Consider the following 16,529-nt stretch of genomic DNA (forward strand, 5'->3'; position numbering starts at 1 on the left):
CCTGCCGAGGAGTTAGTGGGTCCCTCTGTTTTCCTCCTTTGAGTAGTTTGGACTTTTTAAGAGGCCATAAAGGAGGGGGAACATAGCCAGCACGGGGGTTGGATTACTGAGAAGGGAACTCCAGCAAAGGCTCGCTGGAGGGAAAGGGGCCAGGCGCCTGGGTAGGACGAGTTCCCGAACTCTTACCCCATGACTTGTGCGTGTCAGCTGCTGGGCTGGGCTGGGCTTTGCTGAAGTCAGTCAGACCTGTTTTTGAGGCCCAGCTCTGTGATGCTGTCTTTGGCTATGGACAAGTCACATAACCTGTTTGTTGGGAATTTCACTCTCTTCATCTGAAAATGAGGGTGAATCTGCAGACCTCTGAGGCCGGGGCAAGGACAGGGTGGGGACAGTGAGTGCTTAGCACAGCGTGGGCTCCCTGTCAAGTCAGTGATTGGGGGAGGCCCAGCTGGAAGCTCCTGGCTGCCTGTGATTCTGCAGCCTGGACACTGTAAGGTGGTTTTTCTTCCCTCCCCTCTTCCAGAATGAATACATGAAAGAAGACTTTTTGATTAAAATTGAAACCTGGCACAAACCGGATCTTGGCACCCAGGAGAATGTAAGTAGTATTTCCCAAGAGCCCCAGGACTTTTGGGACCAAAGGCAGGGTCTTAAGACTGTGCCTCATTTAACCTGGCTGTAGGGGCCTCTGTGCTGGTCTAAGCAGAGGCCATTACCTTCCTTTGCGGCATGGGATTGCAAATAGTGATCTCCAGGACGCTGTGTGAGCCTTCCTGTGGTGCTTGGAGTGGCCTAAAGTGCGCCTAGGGATTGCAGCTTGTTTAGAGCAAAGTTCACAGGAATCCCCCCACTTTGAGGATACTTGTCCTGTACCCATGCCCTTCCACTCCCCAGACGTTGTTAGACACTTCCTTTCTCATGTGTAAAAATAGCACATCTACAAGAAGAGTTTCCAGCATCCTTTGTATAGCCAAAGATGAAAACCATCAGAGCCCCTCAGCAGAACACCAGCAGAGAAACTGCGGCAGCCAAATAGTGGTCTGTGGTGCAGTCATTACCAAGAAGGCGGAGGGAGCAGCCTCTGATGCTACATTGTTCAGTGAAAAGAGCAAGCTCTAAAACAGCATTTCTGTTTTACCATTCTTATCAGTAATGAGGCAAGTGCGCATGCATGAATGCTGCGTGCCAGGCGGCATGGCAGTTCTTAAAGAGTAGGGCCCAGGGACAAGCAAGAGCAGGAACCACACTTTCATGTCCTCCCTTTTGGACATTTTGAACTTGGGTCTGAATTTTGTTATTACTTCTGTGTACAACCTGACCACAGTAAGAAGCGTGTGGCTGAGAAGGCAAGGTGCCCAGGAGTATCTCCAGCAGGAATAAATATGGGCACCTACCCACAGATGTGGGAGCTGGAGGGAGTGCTGAGGGGGTTTGGACCTGCTGGCATGGTGCTGGCCTGTGGAGTCAGCATACTCGTTCTCCGGTTTATGCCTACTTCAAATCCATTCTTCCATGGCTGGGGATTGTTTGGTACAGACAGAGTGTCCCCTATTCTAAATGCTTGGAACCAACAGTGTTTTCAATTTTAGGATATGTGCCTAGACACAGTAACACATCTTGGGTAGGACCCACATCTAAACACAGCCTATTCTTGTTTTTATGTCCATAGCCTAAAAGTAATTTTTTACTTTTTTTTTTTTTTTTTTTTTGCACAGCTAAGTTTTGGCTGTGACCCATTACCTGAGGTCAGATGTGTAACTTTTCACTTGTGCCACCATGTTGACTTGTAAAATATTTCGGGGTTTTGGGGAGTATTTCACATTGACTGGAGATGGTCAGCCTGTATCGGGTTCTTCACACCAGTTCCAGTCTTACACCTGGGGTTGCAGTAGTAGCTCTTCCTAGCTGGCCATTCTGCCTACTGAGCCAAAACTGCACAAAACAGCACGGTCTCCCCTCTTCCTGCAGGTGCATAAACTGGAGCCTGAGACATGGAAGCATGTGGAAGCCATATATATAGACATTGCAGACCGAAGCCAAGTACTTAGCAAGGTAGGAGCTATTTACAGATGTGAAAAGCCTTGTGATGCAGAAATGGCTCTAAATGTTTAGAGACACCAGGGACCCATATCCAGCTTGGCTGAAAAGCAAGTTCTCTTGGGCGGATATTACTTATGTTTTACTGATCATATTAAGAGAAAAATAGTAACCCCAATCTATGTGTCCTGTTTAGTGGCTGCAAATTATTAGTGGATAAAATAGGTGCTGCTGGTGAGAGTGTTTTACCTGTTGAAATGATGCTTAGCCCAAAAACCCAGAGCTCTAGTTCTCAAATGTAGTTTTCCAACTGAATAGTTAAAAAACGTTTCCTGGAGCAGGCATTTGGCACAGTGGTTAAGATGCCACTTGGGATGTCACATACTGTGTGGAGTGCATGGTCTGGGTCCCAGCTTTTCTGCTTCCATTCCAGCTTCCTGCTGCTGCACACGCTGGCGGGCAGCATGCGGTGGCTCAGGTAGCTGGGTTCCTGCCACCAGCTGGGAGACCTGCATTGGGTTCTGGGTTCTTGGCATAGACCTAGCCCAATCTTGGCTGTTGTAAGCATTTAAGGAATGAATCAGCCAGTGAAAGAGCTTGTCTGTCCGTCTCCATCTCTGTTTCTACCATTCAAAAACAGTGACATTTTCTAGTGAAAAAAGTTTCCTGCTTATTTTGGAATGCTGTCTTAGGATGGCTGTGCTATGAGTGAGGGATACAGACTGTTTGAGAAGCAAAGCCTCTGCCCTCCAGGAGGCGGAGACTTTTCAGAGTAGCAGACGCTGCAGCAGGTGCCTGCAGAAGCACCTCGTTGCTGGATCATAGCTTGGTGAAAACAGACTCCAGGATGGCTGCTCCTGCTTGCCTCACTGTGGGGTTCCCAGGAAGAATGTGCCTAGGAATGCATGTGCCCTAATGTATACTTTTAAAAAATACATCTTTTGGTCTAGCACAGTAGCCTAGTGGCTAAAGTCCTCACCTTACATGCACCAGGATCCCATATGGGCGCTGGTTTGTGTCCCAGCAGCCCCACTTCTCATCCAGCTCCCTGCTTGTGGCCTGGGAAAGCAGTAGAGGATGGCTCAAAGATTGGAATGCTGTACCCACATGGGAGACCTGGAAGAAGTTCCTGGCTCCTGACTTCAGATTGGATCGGCTCAGCTCTGGGCATTGAGGTCACTTCAGGATGGAAGATCTTTATGTTGCTTCTCTCTGTAAATCTGACTTTCCAATAAAAATAAATTTGTTTTAAAAAAAAGCATACAATAATAATCTTCGTAACTTTGAAGACCACTGTTAAGAATGGCTTGTTGTTTCAGGGTTTTTTTTCCCTTCATTTTTGTCATGTATCCATCTACCCATCTATCTAGCTGTTTATTTGAGAATGTGTCAAAGAGTCAGCCACTTCCCGTGTAGCAGCCAGGGTGAACTAGGCCAAAGCCAGGAGCCCAGAACCCAGTTTTAATCTCCCACATGGATGTCAGGAACACAGCTATTTGAGCCATCACTGCTGACTCCTGCATGCACGTCAGCAGGAAGCTGGAAATGAGGGCAGAGCCAGGACTCCAACCTCTCACCCTGATGTAGGATGTGGTATAGGACGCCAGAATTCTCTGGGACATGAGCTGCTCTTCCTGGCACCTGCCATATCTTCATTACTTGTGTTAAGCAGATGCTCTATTGAGTTTGCTCCTCCTTAATCCACCTTCGTCAATGTAGGGAGACAGCCACAATGAAACTCTTACTGTGGTTAATTAACATGTAGAATTGACTGTTTTATAAATCAGTGACATGTGACTGACCAAGTAATGTACAAGAAGATAGGTTCTATACATCAGATTTAAAAAAAAAAAGATTTATTTATTTTTATTGGGAAGATTTACAGAATGAAGGAAACAGAAAAAATCTTCTGTCTGCTGGTTCACTCCCCAAGTAGCTGCAACAGCCAGAGCTGAGCTGATTTGAAACCAGGAGCCAGGAGCTTCTTCCAGGGCACCCACACAGGTGCGGGGTTCCATGTGCTTGAGCCATCCGCTACTGCTTTCCCAGGCCACAAGCATGGAGCTGGAAGGGAAGCGGAACAACCAGGATTCGAGCCAGCACTCATATGGGTGCTGGTTGCAGCAGATGAAAGGCAAGGACTTTAGCCACCAGGCAACCGCGCTACCCTACTCATCAGACTTTTTTAAAAAATAGACTTGTTCTTACTCAGAAGGCAGATTTACAGAGAAGGATTTTCTATTCTCTGGTTCAGTCCTCAAATGATCACAACAACCAAATAAGCTAATCTGAAGCCAGAAGCCAGGAACTTCCTGTGGGTCTCCTATGTGAGTACAGAGGCCTAAGGGCTTGAACCATCCTCCACTGCTTTCGCAGGTCATAACCAGGGAACTGGGTGGGAAGTGGGGCATCCAAGACTAGACCATCACCCATATGGAATGCCAGTGCTTGGAGGCAGAGGATTAACCTGTGCTTTTTTTTTTAAGATTTATTTTTATCGCAAAGTCAGATACACAGAGGAGGAGACACAGAGAGGAAGATCTTATATCCGATGATTCACTCCCAAGTGGCCACAATGGCCGGTGCTGTGCTGATCAAAAGCCAGGCGCCAGGAACCTCCTCCGGGTCTCCCACACAGGTGCAGGATCCCACAGCTTTGGGCCGTCCTCAACTGCTTTCCCAGGCCACAGGCAGGGCGCTGGATGGGAAGCAGGGCTGCCAGGATTAGAACCAGAGCCCATATGTGATCCTGGCGTGTTCAAGGCGAGGACTTTAGCTGCCAAGCCACAGTGCCGGACCCCAGGATTAACCTGTTGAACCATGGTTCTGGCTCCACGTTTCTAATGGTGATTGTATTTAATAAGCCAGTGGAGGACTTCAGGGAAGGTGCTGTTTGTTCATACCCCTAACTCTATTTTGCAGTTACTGTATAGAGATTTTTTTTTTTTTTTCATTTAAAAATCCCTGTTGCCTCACCTGTAGATCCTCTCACTACTGGGTTTTGTGTGAGGTGGCCCAGAGATCTGTATTTTGAAAAGCCTTGCCAGGTGTTTGGATATTTAGGGTGGAAAGCTCTGTCTTACCCTGGTAGAAAGCAGACAAAACAGACCCTGGCAGGGAAGCATACTCAGACAGCCTTCTGGCAAATGTAAACGGCCCGCCTCTTGTTTGTAATTGTTTGTAACCTTGTGCCAGTAGCCTTAAAATGGGTGTGCCAGTATGCTGTGTATACTAATGGTCTCCCCTACTCCCTCTTTCCTTTTCTGCCTCTCTCCTCCATCCCTACTCTGCAATTTCAGGATTACAAGGCAGAAGAAGACCCCGCAAAATTTAAATCTATCAAAACAGGCCGAGGACCCTTGGGCCCCAATTGGAAGGTGCAGTTCTCACCCTGGCCCCCAGGGGATTCCCCAGGGTGTGGGTGGGCTGGCTGCGGTGTGGGAGGGGGGGCGTGGCGGGGGCTGGGGTCCGGACATCCTGAGGTCTGCCCTCCTTAGTTACAGGCCTGCCTGTGGGTATGTTTCTAATACAGCAAGAACTTGTAAATCAGAAAGACTGCCCCTATATGTGTGCGTACAAACTGGTTACTGTCAAGTTCAAGTGGTGGGGCCTACAGAACAAAGTGGAAAACTTTATACATAAGGTAAGTGTGGAGTTAACAGCCTCTCCAGTGGCCTCCCTGTGTGTGGGGTTGGGGGACAAAGTAGGGACAGGTTGTGGGGATCTTGGCCCAACAAGATCATACATGTCAGGTGGTCTGTGTCCTAGGGTTGCCTACGTTAGAACATTCCATGGTTTGGTTTCCCGGACCCCACTTTCTCCCGCCTTGGTATACCATCCAGGGGCTCCTCAAAGGGAACCAGAAAGGACTTGCTAAGGTAGAAGCATGACAACAACTCAAGACTGTTACGGAAGCTGGTAGGCCAGAGGCATGTGAGCCACATCCTCTGGCCACAGCTGCTCAGCTGGGCAGGCCTTGGAAAGTCTCTGACTGGTTAGGCTGTCCCTCCTGGGCCACCTCTTGTAGCCGTTGGCCTGTCACAACCTGCTGTTGGGCCCTGGCTGGGAGCTTGAGGACAGCCCGTCTGAGAAGTGCTCTGGATGGAGTGTCGTAGGGAGTGAAGGGCCGGGCCACGTACTTAGGAGCCTCAGAGACTGAATTGGACAAAGCTCACACCGCCAGTAAGTGTGATCATAAAGATTTCATTCTAGGAAGAGAAAAAAACATTTTTTTTTTCTTTTAAAGATTTATTTGTTTATTTGAAAGTCTTACCTGCCAGAGGCAGAGCCAGAGCCAGAGAGAAACCGTGACAGAGTTCTGGAATTTGGTTTTCTCAGGTTGCTCATTTAACCTTCAGCTGTGGGGGCAGGTGCTGGGCTTTGATCTAGGGGCTTCCTCCCCCCAGCCCACGCGAAGGTCTCCCTGTTAGGTGCATGGAGGCAGAAGTCTCTGGTCCATGGCTGACCCAGAAAGCTCTGGAAGAGGGTGTTTGTCTGTCCAAGAGCTGGGACAGCGAGCTGTGGCTGCGGCCTAGGCCATGCTGTGTCCTCACTCATTTCTCCTTTTTATAGCAAGAGAGGCGTCTGTTTACAAACTTCCACCGGCAGCTGTTCTGTTGGCTTGATAAGTGGGTTGACCTGACCATGGACGACATTCGGAGGATGGAAGACGAGACAAAGAGACAGCTGGACGAAGTGAGTGGGAGCCCGGCGGCACAGGGCCTTCAGTGCACCCAGCAGATGTGAAGGCCTCGGCCCTGCTGGGCACTTGGCTGAGCACGTTGCCCTGTGGTTGCAGGACTGTCAGTGTCTGCCATGGAGGAGGACATGCCAGATAGAATGGCCACATTTAGGCCAGACTCTCAGACTGAGAGGGGGCTTGAGGCCTTGGCTTGTCCCAGAAGTCAACATGGTGATACTGGAATGCTGTTTGCCCAGCAAGTGAGATGGCCTCCTTGAGCTAGGTGGAAAGTGGCCCTGGGGGCAGGCAGACTGTACTATAACCTCCACTGCCCACAGAGGACAGTGGTATCCTAGTCAGAAACTGTCTGTTCTAGAAGGTTCCTTTGAGTTCTTTTGAGAGTGTGGAGTCTTTGCTTTTCTCGGGGGGGCCTGGGCATGGATCCCAAGAAACCCTGACCACTGCACACCACTGCCTTACCTGAGGCTGCCTCCCTGAGCTGCCTCTGAGGGGAGGTTGTGAAACACTCAGGTGTGCCCTGGGTACCAGCACTGCTGTAGTGTGGCCAAGGGATGGGGGCTCTCAGAGCTCATGCCATTCCTTGCTGGAACATGGTCAGGATGACAGTGGCGGACCATCGCTCTCCCCTGCTCCTCCCTCAGGATGCTGTTTGAGGCCCTCCTGCTGTCTTGGGGCTGGAAAGAGGACAGGAAGCTGTGTTTCCTGAGAGCTTGTGTCCATTCCTCACAGCTTGCCACAGCTAGGGGTTGGCACGGAGCCCGAGTGTGCAGCAGAGGCCTTGCTTGCCGCAGCATTGCCTAGCTTTCTAGGAGGGCCCTGCGCAAGAGCCCTGCTTCCTGGTGCTAACCGGGGTGGAAGCTGGCCCCCACACCTCCTTCCGCTGGAGCCCACAGCACCTTTGGGAGTCTGGGAGTCTGCTTTCAGGCCCACTCACTGCCAAGTGCCGGGCTGTTAGTTCCTGGTGAAGGTGGGTGCTTGAGTTATTCCTTCAGCTGCATTTGGCAGTGAAATGGCAGGATTTGGGATACAACTCTTGATTATTCTTCTTTTTTTTTTTTTTAAGATTTATTTTTATTATTTTTTATTGGAAAGGCGGATGTACAGAGAGGAGAGACAGAGAGGAAGATCTTCCATCCGATGATTCACTCCCCAAGTGAGCGCAACGGCCGATGCTATGCCGATCCGAAGCCAGGAGCCTCTTACGGGTCTCCCACGCGGGTGCAGGGTCCCAAAGCTTTGGGCCGTCCTTGACTGCTTTCCCGGGCCACAGGCAGGGAGCTGGAAGGGAAGCACGGCTGCCGGGATTAGAACTGGCGCCCATATGGGATCCCGGGCATGCAAGGCGAGGACCTTTAACCACTTGCGCCACTGCGCCGGGCCCCTTCTTTTTTTTTTTTTTAAGATTTATTTATTTTACTTGAAAGCAGAGTTGCAGAGAGAGGGAAGAGAGGCAGATATTCCATCCACTGGTTTACTCCACAAATGGCTACAACAGCCAGAACTAGACCAATAAAGCTGGGAGCCAGGAAGCTCCTCTGGATCTCCCACATGGGTACAGGGTCCTAAGCCTTGGGCCGTTCTTCACTGCCTACCCAGACGATTAGCAGGGAACTGGATCAGAAATGAAGCAGCTAGGACATGAGCTGGCACCACATGGTGGAGGATTAGCCTGATACACAACCATGCCACCCCTACCCATCACTTTATACTTTCTTCCAGCTTTCTGATTCAAAAGCTTTGGTTAATCCATTAGTCAGTTATTGTGTTTTGTTTTAAGATTTATTTATATGTTTCCCTGGAAAGTCAAGTTTACAGAGAGGAGAAAGAGAAAGATCCTCTATCCACTGGTTCACTCCCCATGTGGTCACAATGGCTGGAGTTGAGCTAATCCAGAGCCAGGAACCAGGAGCTTCTTCTGGGTCTCCCATGTGGGTGCAAGGTCCCAAAGCTTTGGGCTGTCCTCTACTGCTTTCCCAGGCCACAAGCAGGGAGCTGGAAGGGAAGTGGAACAACCATTGGCACCCATATGGGATCCCAATGCATGCAGGGCAAGAACTTCAGCCACTAGGTTGCTACACCAGGCTCAGATTTACTTATTTTTATTGGAAAGTCACATATACAGAGAGGATGATATTCCATCCAATGGTCCTCTCCCCAAGTAGCTGCAACCACTGGAGCTGAGCCAATCTGAAGCCAGGAGCCTGGAACCTCTTTTGGGTCTCCCACGCAGGTGCAAGGTCTCAAGGCTTTGGGCCGTCCTCTACTGCTTTCCCAGGTCACAAGCAGGGAGCTGGATGGGAAATAGACCAGCTGCCTAGACCAGCTGCCGGGATTAGAACTGGCACGCATATGGAATCCCAGTATGTTCAAAGCAGGGATTCTAGCTGCTATGCTATTGCACCGGGCTCCTTTGTTAACTTTTGTTTCTGAGTCTTTCCAAGAGAGTATTTGTTCTGGGTGGTATGTAATAGGCATTGCCTAATAGTGTGTGGCTGGTATTGGTTCATTCCCAGGACTCTCTTAATCAGAAACTCTGATTTATTTTTTTTCTGGAAACCGTTGCTTTATTTTTAGCCTAATTTCTTTCCCCCTGTGTACTTTGCCCTTTATAAAAATTGTTTGCATTTGTTTTTGACTTAAGAGAGAGATTTATTCATTTGCATGTCAGAGTTACAGAGAGAGGCAGACAGAGATTTCCCATCTGCTGATTCACTCCTCAGATTGTCACAACAGCCAGCATGCTGGGCCGGGCAGAAGCTGAGAATCAGGAGCTCTCTGCGGATCTCTGGGTGGGTCGCAGGGGCCACACACTTGGGCCATCTTCCGCTGCTCTCTCAGATTTCAGCAAGGAGCTGGATTGGAAGTGGAGCAGCTGAGACACAAACCAATGCCTGTATGAAATGTTAACATTACAGCTCGCAGCAATTGTTTATATGAAAGGCAAGTTAAAGAGAGAGAGAAGGAGATCTGTCTTGCATTTACTCCCCAAACAGTTGCAACAGCCAGAACTGGGCCAGGTCAAAGCCAGGAGCCTGGAATTCCATCCCGTCTCTTATGTGTGTGGCAGAGGCCCAGGTATTGGTGACATCTTCCACGCAGAGCAGTTGGAACTTGCTTCAATGCCAGTTTTGCAAGCAGAAGCTTAACTTGCCTTCCCTTGGGGAGTCCTCCCAAGTTAACTTCTGTCTCTTCTGCTGGATTTAATTTTTTAATGATTTTTTAAATTTTATTGGAAAAGAGATTTTACAGAAAGGAGAGACAGAGAGAGAATCTTCCATCTCTTTGTTCACTCTCCAAGCAATGGCCAGAGCTAAGCCAATCTGAAGCCAGTAGCCATTTCTGTATCTCCCACACGGGTGCAGGGTCCCAAGGCTTTGGACATCCTCCTCTGCTTTCCTAGGCCACAAGCAGGGAGCTGGATGGGAAGTGGAGCAAGCAGGACATGAACTGGAGCACATACAGGATGCTAGTGCTTGCAGGCAGAGGATTAGCCAATTGAGCAATCGTGCTTGCCCCTGTTGAGTTTAATTTTTTTAAAGCATTTCTTGTTTTGTGTTTGTTTTTAAATGTATCTTTTTCTTATTCCTGCTTTTATTCTTTTCCTTTGTGAATCTAGCTGGGTTTTGCTTTTAGAGCTGTCAGAGCCCCTATGTGTCACGTCTGTTGGACTGTGGTAGATCTGAGGGGCGTTCTGCTAATCAGTAGGTGGTCTTCCCCTCAGTTAGTCAGCCACTAGTCAGCCCCAGCTTCCGGAGCCCGAATGGGGCTGCTCAAGTTGCCTAAAGAGAACTTTCCAGTGTCTGGCTCCAGGAACAAGAAAAGTAGCCTGCTTTCTGGGTCTCATGCTAGGGAGGGGCCTCAGCTGGCTTGCCATGCCATCCGACGAGTTCACTTCAATCCTCTCAGCCTACACATGCCCACCTCGCCCTCAGCTAAGCCAGAGTCACGAGTCGCAGCTTCCCTGGATGGAATGACCCTGCCACCTCTTGTTGCGGCAGGAGGCAGATAGCTGACTGACTCCCGAGGTAGAGAGGCGAGCGCTGCAGCTCAGCTGTCCCGTCTGGAGTTGGAAGCATTCTCCTGTTTTCAGCCCACCTGGCACACCCACCTCCAGAGGGGCTTGGGACTTCCGGTCCCCGAGCCTGTGAGGAGCTGCAGCATTAATTGCTCCTTTCTGGGCTGTCCATCTCGCCAGCTCCTGGGTCTCAGCTGCTGCTCAGCATACTAGTGGTTACTGCGCCACTCACTGTCCTCCGTCTTCCAGAATGTTTCACATCAGCCCTGCTGTGGTCTCCTTTCTTTTTGGTTTTCTGTTCTTGCAAACGATTTCTTTTTATCTGAAAGGCACATTGGAGAGAGACAGAGAGCAAGGTGGAAGACCTGTTTGTTCATTCCAAATGGCTGAAATGGCTGGAGTTGATCCGATCTAGTCAGAATCCAGAAGCTTCTTTGATGTTTCCCACATGGGTACAGGGGCCCAGTGACTTAAGCCAGTGACGGCGCTTTCCCAGGCTGTAAGCAGGGAGCTGAATCAGAAGAGAAAAAGCTGGGACATGAAGCGGTGCACATACGGGATGCTGGAGCTGTGGTGGATTAGCGTGTTATGCCACTATACCAACCCATATTTTTATGGTTTTAGATTTTTTTCTAATTCCTTTGCTCTCATTGTGTCAGGATTTTAGGAGGAGTAAAGACAAGTACATATGTTCATTCTGCAAAAATTAACTACATATAGCTGTTATTTAAATACGCACACACATAACTTATTTAAAGACGAGAAAGCTACAGATATTCCATCTCGTTTCATTCTCCAAATGCATATGATGACCAGGGTTGGGCCAGGCAGAAGCCAGGAACCGGAAGCTTCTTCCCAATCTCCCAAGCAGGCACAGGAGCCCAAGCACTTGGGCCATCTTGTCCTGCTTTCCCAGGAACCTTAGCAGAGAGCTGGATCAGAATTGGAGTAGCTGGAACAGGAACCAGTGCCCATACGGGATGCCAGCACTGTAGGTAACAATTTTGCCTGCTCTGACACAGCTCTGGGTCCCACAACTGTTGTTGTTGTTATTATTTTTTTAATTGGAAAGGCAGATTTACAGAGAGAAAGATCTTCCATCCTCTGGTTCACTCCCCAAGTATTACAACAGCTGGAACTGAGTCATTCTGAAGCCAGTAACTAGGAGCTTCTTCCAGGTCTCCCACGTGGGTGCAGGGTCCCAAGGCTTTGGGCCGTCCTCTACTCCTTTCCCAGGCCACAAGCAGGGAGCTGGATGGGAACTGGAACAGCCATTAGAACCAGCACCCATATTGGATCCTGGCACTCAGAGTTTAGCCATTAGGCTACCGTGCCTGGCCCAAAATGTGTTCAAGAACAAAAACTGAACAGGAAATGAATTAGAAGTAAGCACTCACTTTTTGACACTGTGCAAACAGAAAAGAATTTTCAAGTCGGATAATTTGAGAGAGAGATCACGGCCACAGTATCCCCAGCAAGGTATGCATGCTTCAGCCTCAGTGATGGCAGGAACAGGGACTCCTCGGGCTTCTCGCCTGCTCTCCAGCAGCTTCACAGTTGCACCCAGGGACGTGTGCCCCTCATAGCTGCTGCCCCTGTGTCCTGACAATGCGCTGTGATGCCACCTTGTATCCGAGCTCCATGGGAACTCGTCTTCCCTGTGTCTGGGAATGCTGTTCCCTGGACAGCCACAGGTATTTTTTGTTTTTTCTCTCTCACATCCCTGAGGTCTCCTCCAAGACCTCTTATCAGGAAGGCCTTCCTTGGCCAGTTTACCAAAGAGCACTTGCTGGGGGTCAGCACAGGTTGAGCCTCCACCTACAATGCCAGCATCCCATAGTGCCAGTTCAAGTCCTAGATGTCTGCTGCCAATCCAGCTCCCTGCTAATGCTCCTGGGAAGGTAGCAGAGGATGGCCCACATCCTTGGGCCCCTGCCAACCAGGTGGGAGACCTTGATGGAGTTCTGAATCCCCTTAGCTTTGGCCCGGCCTGGCCTGGCCCTGGCAGTTGAAGTCAGTTAGGAAGTGAACCAGTGAATGGAGGATCTCTGTGTAATGATGCCTTTCAACTGAACCCATCTTACTATAAAAATAAAAGAAACAATTGCCCATAATCATCCTCTGTCCTACCACACATATGGTCTTCCTCCACCCTGCTTCACTATATGTTCCGTTCTCCTGTAGATTCCAGTTTATCAAATCTAATCCCCCAGAGTGTACAAATGCAATTTTAAAAAACAAGTATGAGGAAGCTTGGCCAGAAGGCTTAAGCTGAGATGTTGGGTCAGTGTCCTCATTGTCACCCAGAAGTCAGATGGTCCCTGGGGAGAAGGACCATTCTTTCCCCCACCCAAGGTCCTCCCCCTGCCTGCACCCAGGTTCTGTGTAGCCTTGCTCATCTGAGGGGAGGGCCCTGTCTGTGCAAGTACCCCCAGTTCTGTGGAAATCCTGGCACAGAGGGGATGCCTCCGAAGTGCTCGTTGCATGAATGAGAGGAGGAGCCTGAGAAGTAACTGCAGCTGATGCAGAAATTATCGATGGTGGGACCAGTAACTGCTGTAAACAGCACGGTTTTGGCTACAAGGCATGGAGACTTCTAGTCTGATTTCCTGCTTTGGGCCCAAAGAGTACCCCATCCTGTTTCAGCGGCAGGAGAAGGTAGGTTTCTTTATGATGGAGCCAGAATCTTGCATTTTTCTTTTTTTCTGTTACAGATGAGACAAAAGGATCCAGTGAAAGGAATGACAGCAGATGACTAAAGCCACCCCTCCCCCTTCTGCACTGTATGTACTGAATTTCTAACTGTGCATGTCCTAGGAACTCAAATCAGGCTGAGTCCTCAGGGTCCCCGCAGCTCCACAAGGAGTCAGAAAACATGGCTCATCCTCCCCTTTCGTATTGACTGGGAACACGTTCACAAGGAACTGTCCAGACAGATCCACGGATGAGGGGCAAAAGGCCAGGGGGAGGTGAAAGCTCTGTTGTGCTGCTGGTCACTCACGCAACTCGACCTGCGTTAGTGCTGAGGCTGCCATACTCGGGCACCCCCTGTAGCCCCCACACCAGAGCCAGCTCCCAGTTCCCAAAAGCGAGTGTGCCCTGCCCCAACCTCAGGAAACTCGCTGGCCAATCACCTTTTCTTAGCTCCCGTCGAGCCTGGTGTGGTGCTCCTCCCTGGTCCTCCTTGGTCCAACGCTAAGTAGTTGTCTCCAGCAGAGGCATCTAGCAGTGCTGTGCACGCTTCTGCCCAGGTCTTGGGACCTGGGTACCCTCCCTCCCCCACGTTCCTGCTTCCCAGTGCCCCGTATACCTCATCATTCCAGCAGCAGCTCAGAGTGGACTCTGTACTGTTACCCATCATCCCCCCTATTTTTATCAAGAAGTAGCTGTGCTCACATTAACAGGCCAGGGAGGGCTGAGGGCTCTTCCACAGCGATGCTACCCTCTGCTCTCTCCCTGCCCTCACACTCTTAGAGCAGCCTCTAGGGGATACAAGGACAGGACTAAGTGCTGACAATAGCTTCCCAGTCACCACTCAGGCTGGTGCCCTCAACCCATACTCCCCTCTCCACCAGCTGGCATCCCTCCTTGCTTTTCAAATGCCCCCACTAAGGAAGATGAATACTTTGTTTCTGTTTCCCCCTGTGGCTTCTTTAATAATCGTCTTTCTCTTCTAGTTTTGCAAGACGGTGGTCAACAGGAAGGCCCAGCGGCTCCACCCTCCCGTGTGACAGGCCATCTTTGGACACAGCCTTTCTGTGCCCATTCTTCAGGCAACTCTCGACCCCTTCTGTAGCGAATTCTAGATGTCCTTTACCATTGTGAACAAATAGACCGCCTGGTATTACCAAGCCCGTGTGTGCAGGAGCCTGCTCCTCTGAGATACGTGGCTTGTAGATCGCTGTATGTACAGCCCCTCCCCCTCTCTCCATTGTGTTCCGGCCCTGTTGCTGTGTGTGCACCCACCTTTATTTCCAAGTGACATTTTTAGTCTTTCAAAATAGCTGCCTTTTGTGATGTGGTGATTGAAGTTCATTTTGTCTTCAACCTTGGGATACACTGAGGTATCTTTGCTTCCCCTGGGGCAGATCTTTGCCGTCTGGAGCGCTCACCTGGGGGAAAGGATGCAGTCAGACACAGAATTACCCCCAGTTCCACAGCAGAGCAGTGTGGCTTCCTAACTCTGACCTCTGCTTCCATTAACCAGTGGTTAGAGTGCTCCAAGCACCACGGAGGTACCCAAGGCCCAGCCAGTCTCCATTGTAGAAAATTTAACAAGTACAAACACCCCCTGCCCCAGGTATCGCATCCCTAATGACTGTTCTGAATAGGAACAGCTACGGCTTCCAGGCCCTCCCATTGCCTGTGTAGATCTGAAGCGGCTACAAAGCACCCCTGACTGGGGTGGTCAGCTCTCCACCTGGATGGAATTGTCCAGTGCAGCCCCCTAGGCTTGAGTCTGCCCCTGTCTCCTGGTCCGTCTGACCCCGAGGAGCTCCATGCATCTAAGCTCCTCTTCCCTCGGGCTGGTGCTGCCACTCAGCAATAATCCTCCTTCCCCTGAGCTCCCTCAGGTCCCTTGAGGTTGGTTAGAAAGTGGGAGTCCTGATCTTTACCAGCTGCACAAAAAATGAGCATGCAAAAAGCTTTTTTTTTTTTTTTCTGGCAGAATACGTTCCTTCTCCGAGTTCCTGGACAAGAGTCTGGGGGTTGAGGAACTCAGCCCTTTCTGCTCCTGTGCTGAGTTCTATCCTAGACAATCCAAAGCCAATAACGAGCATAGTGTAGGACTCAACCAAAGCAGACTGGTGAGGAAGCCCAGGCTGCAGCAGCCTGGGGAAACTGCTTGAGTAGTCCTGCAGCCTGACAGAGAGCCTCAGGATGCCTTTCTAGTGGGCGAGTCTGAGAGTGCTGTGGGGTCACCTGATGTTTCCCCAGCCTCCGTGTGCAGTGATCCCTCCCAGGCTGGCCTGGGTGCCTCTGCTGAGAGAGCGGATTTCCATGGGGGAGTGAGACATGGGGTGGGATAAATGATCCTTATGTTTGCCTTACTCATTTCTAAGTGCAATAAGGGGGTGTTCTCCCAGGACTTCACCTGGGACATGCTGCTGGATGCTTCCCCATGGCTCTCCCGGGGCAAGGGCGGATAGACTCGGACCCCTCGCATGGTTGGCTCTGACCTTCCCTGTAACAGCACAGTGTCCTGTACAGGCACCTCCCTCTGTATTGGGTTCCTCCCCCTTGGGGGTCTTTAATAATGGATCTGGAGCATTTCAGTGGGTTATTAGCATCTCAACTGCTGGTAGCATTTATCTGACTGAGAATGTTGGAGAAGAGGCATTCCTACTGGGAAAAAAAATGTCAATGCTTTCCTACAAACTCTGTACTAGCTATTAATTATACTCATGCTTAAAAATGTTCCTTCTTCATTCATCAATTAGGTGAAGTCCAGATATGGGTCCTCTTGGGAAAAGCCCACTAAGCTGACCTTAAGCAGATGGTCAGCTCAGCAGACACTGGTCTTGCTTCAGCCCCTCTGCTTCAGCCCCTCTTGGAGAGGCACACGCATCTTACCAGCCTGGTGGGGGCGTGCTCTCTGTTGGCCTTGTCTCTGGCTCCTCCCAGCTCCCACCTACTGCCCCAGTTTGAAAGCATCCAGTTCAGCTGGGGCTAGAATTCCTGGGGTCAGCTTGGATCTGCCCCCGTAAGCATCAAGGACAACTGTCCCTGGTCTCTTGTGCCCTCACGAATGGCGTTGCTGCTGGGCAACAGCGT

The 16,529-nt window shown here is 50.1% G+C and overlaps 1 protein-coding gene across 1 annotated transcript in view; it reads left to right on the forward strand.

Moving 5' to 3' along the window:
- The window catches only part of PITPNA (phosphatidylinositol transfer protein alpha), a 35,655-nt gene extending 19,485 nt beyond the window's left edge, over positions 1-16,170 (forward strand). The window contains exons 6-12 of the mRNA XM_041000261.1: positions 524-598; positions 1,969-2,052; positions 5,337-5,414; positions 5,570-5,680; positions 6,610-6,732; positions 13,469-13,537; positions 14,432-16,170. Of these exons, the coding sequence (XP_040856195.1) occupies positions 524-598; positions 1,969-2,052; positions 5,337-5,414; positions 5,570-5,680; positions 6,610-6,732; positions 13,469-13,513 (516 nt within the window). The 3' untranslated portion in view covers positions 13,514-13,537; positions 14,432-16,170. The remainder of the gene's footprint in view (positions 1-523; positions 599-1,968; positions 2,053-5,336; positions 5,415-5,569; positions 5,681-6,609; positions 6,733-13,468; positions 13,538-14,431) is intronic.
- The last annotated feature ends 359 nt before the right edge of the window (positions 16,171-16,529 follow it).

This window comes from Ochotona curzoniae, unplaced genomic scaffold (assembly GCF_017591425.1).
Source record: "Ochotona curzoniae isolate NIBS_2020 unplaced genomic scaffold, NIBS_Ocur_1.0 scaffold_2453, whole genome shotgun sequence".
In the NCBI taxonomy this organism is placed as follows: domain Eukaryota; kingdom Metazoa; phylum Chordata; class Mammalia; order Lagomorpha; family Ochotonidae; genus Ochotona; species Ochotona curzoniae.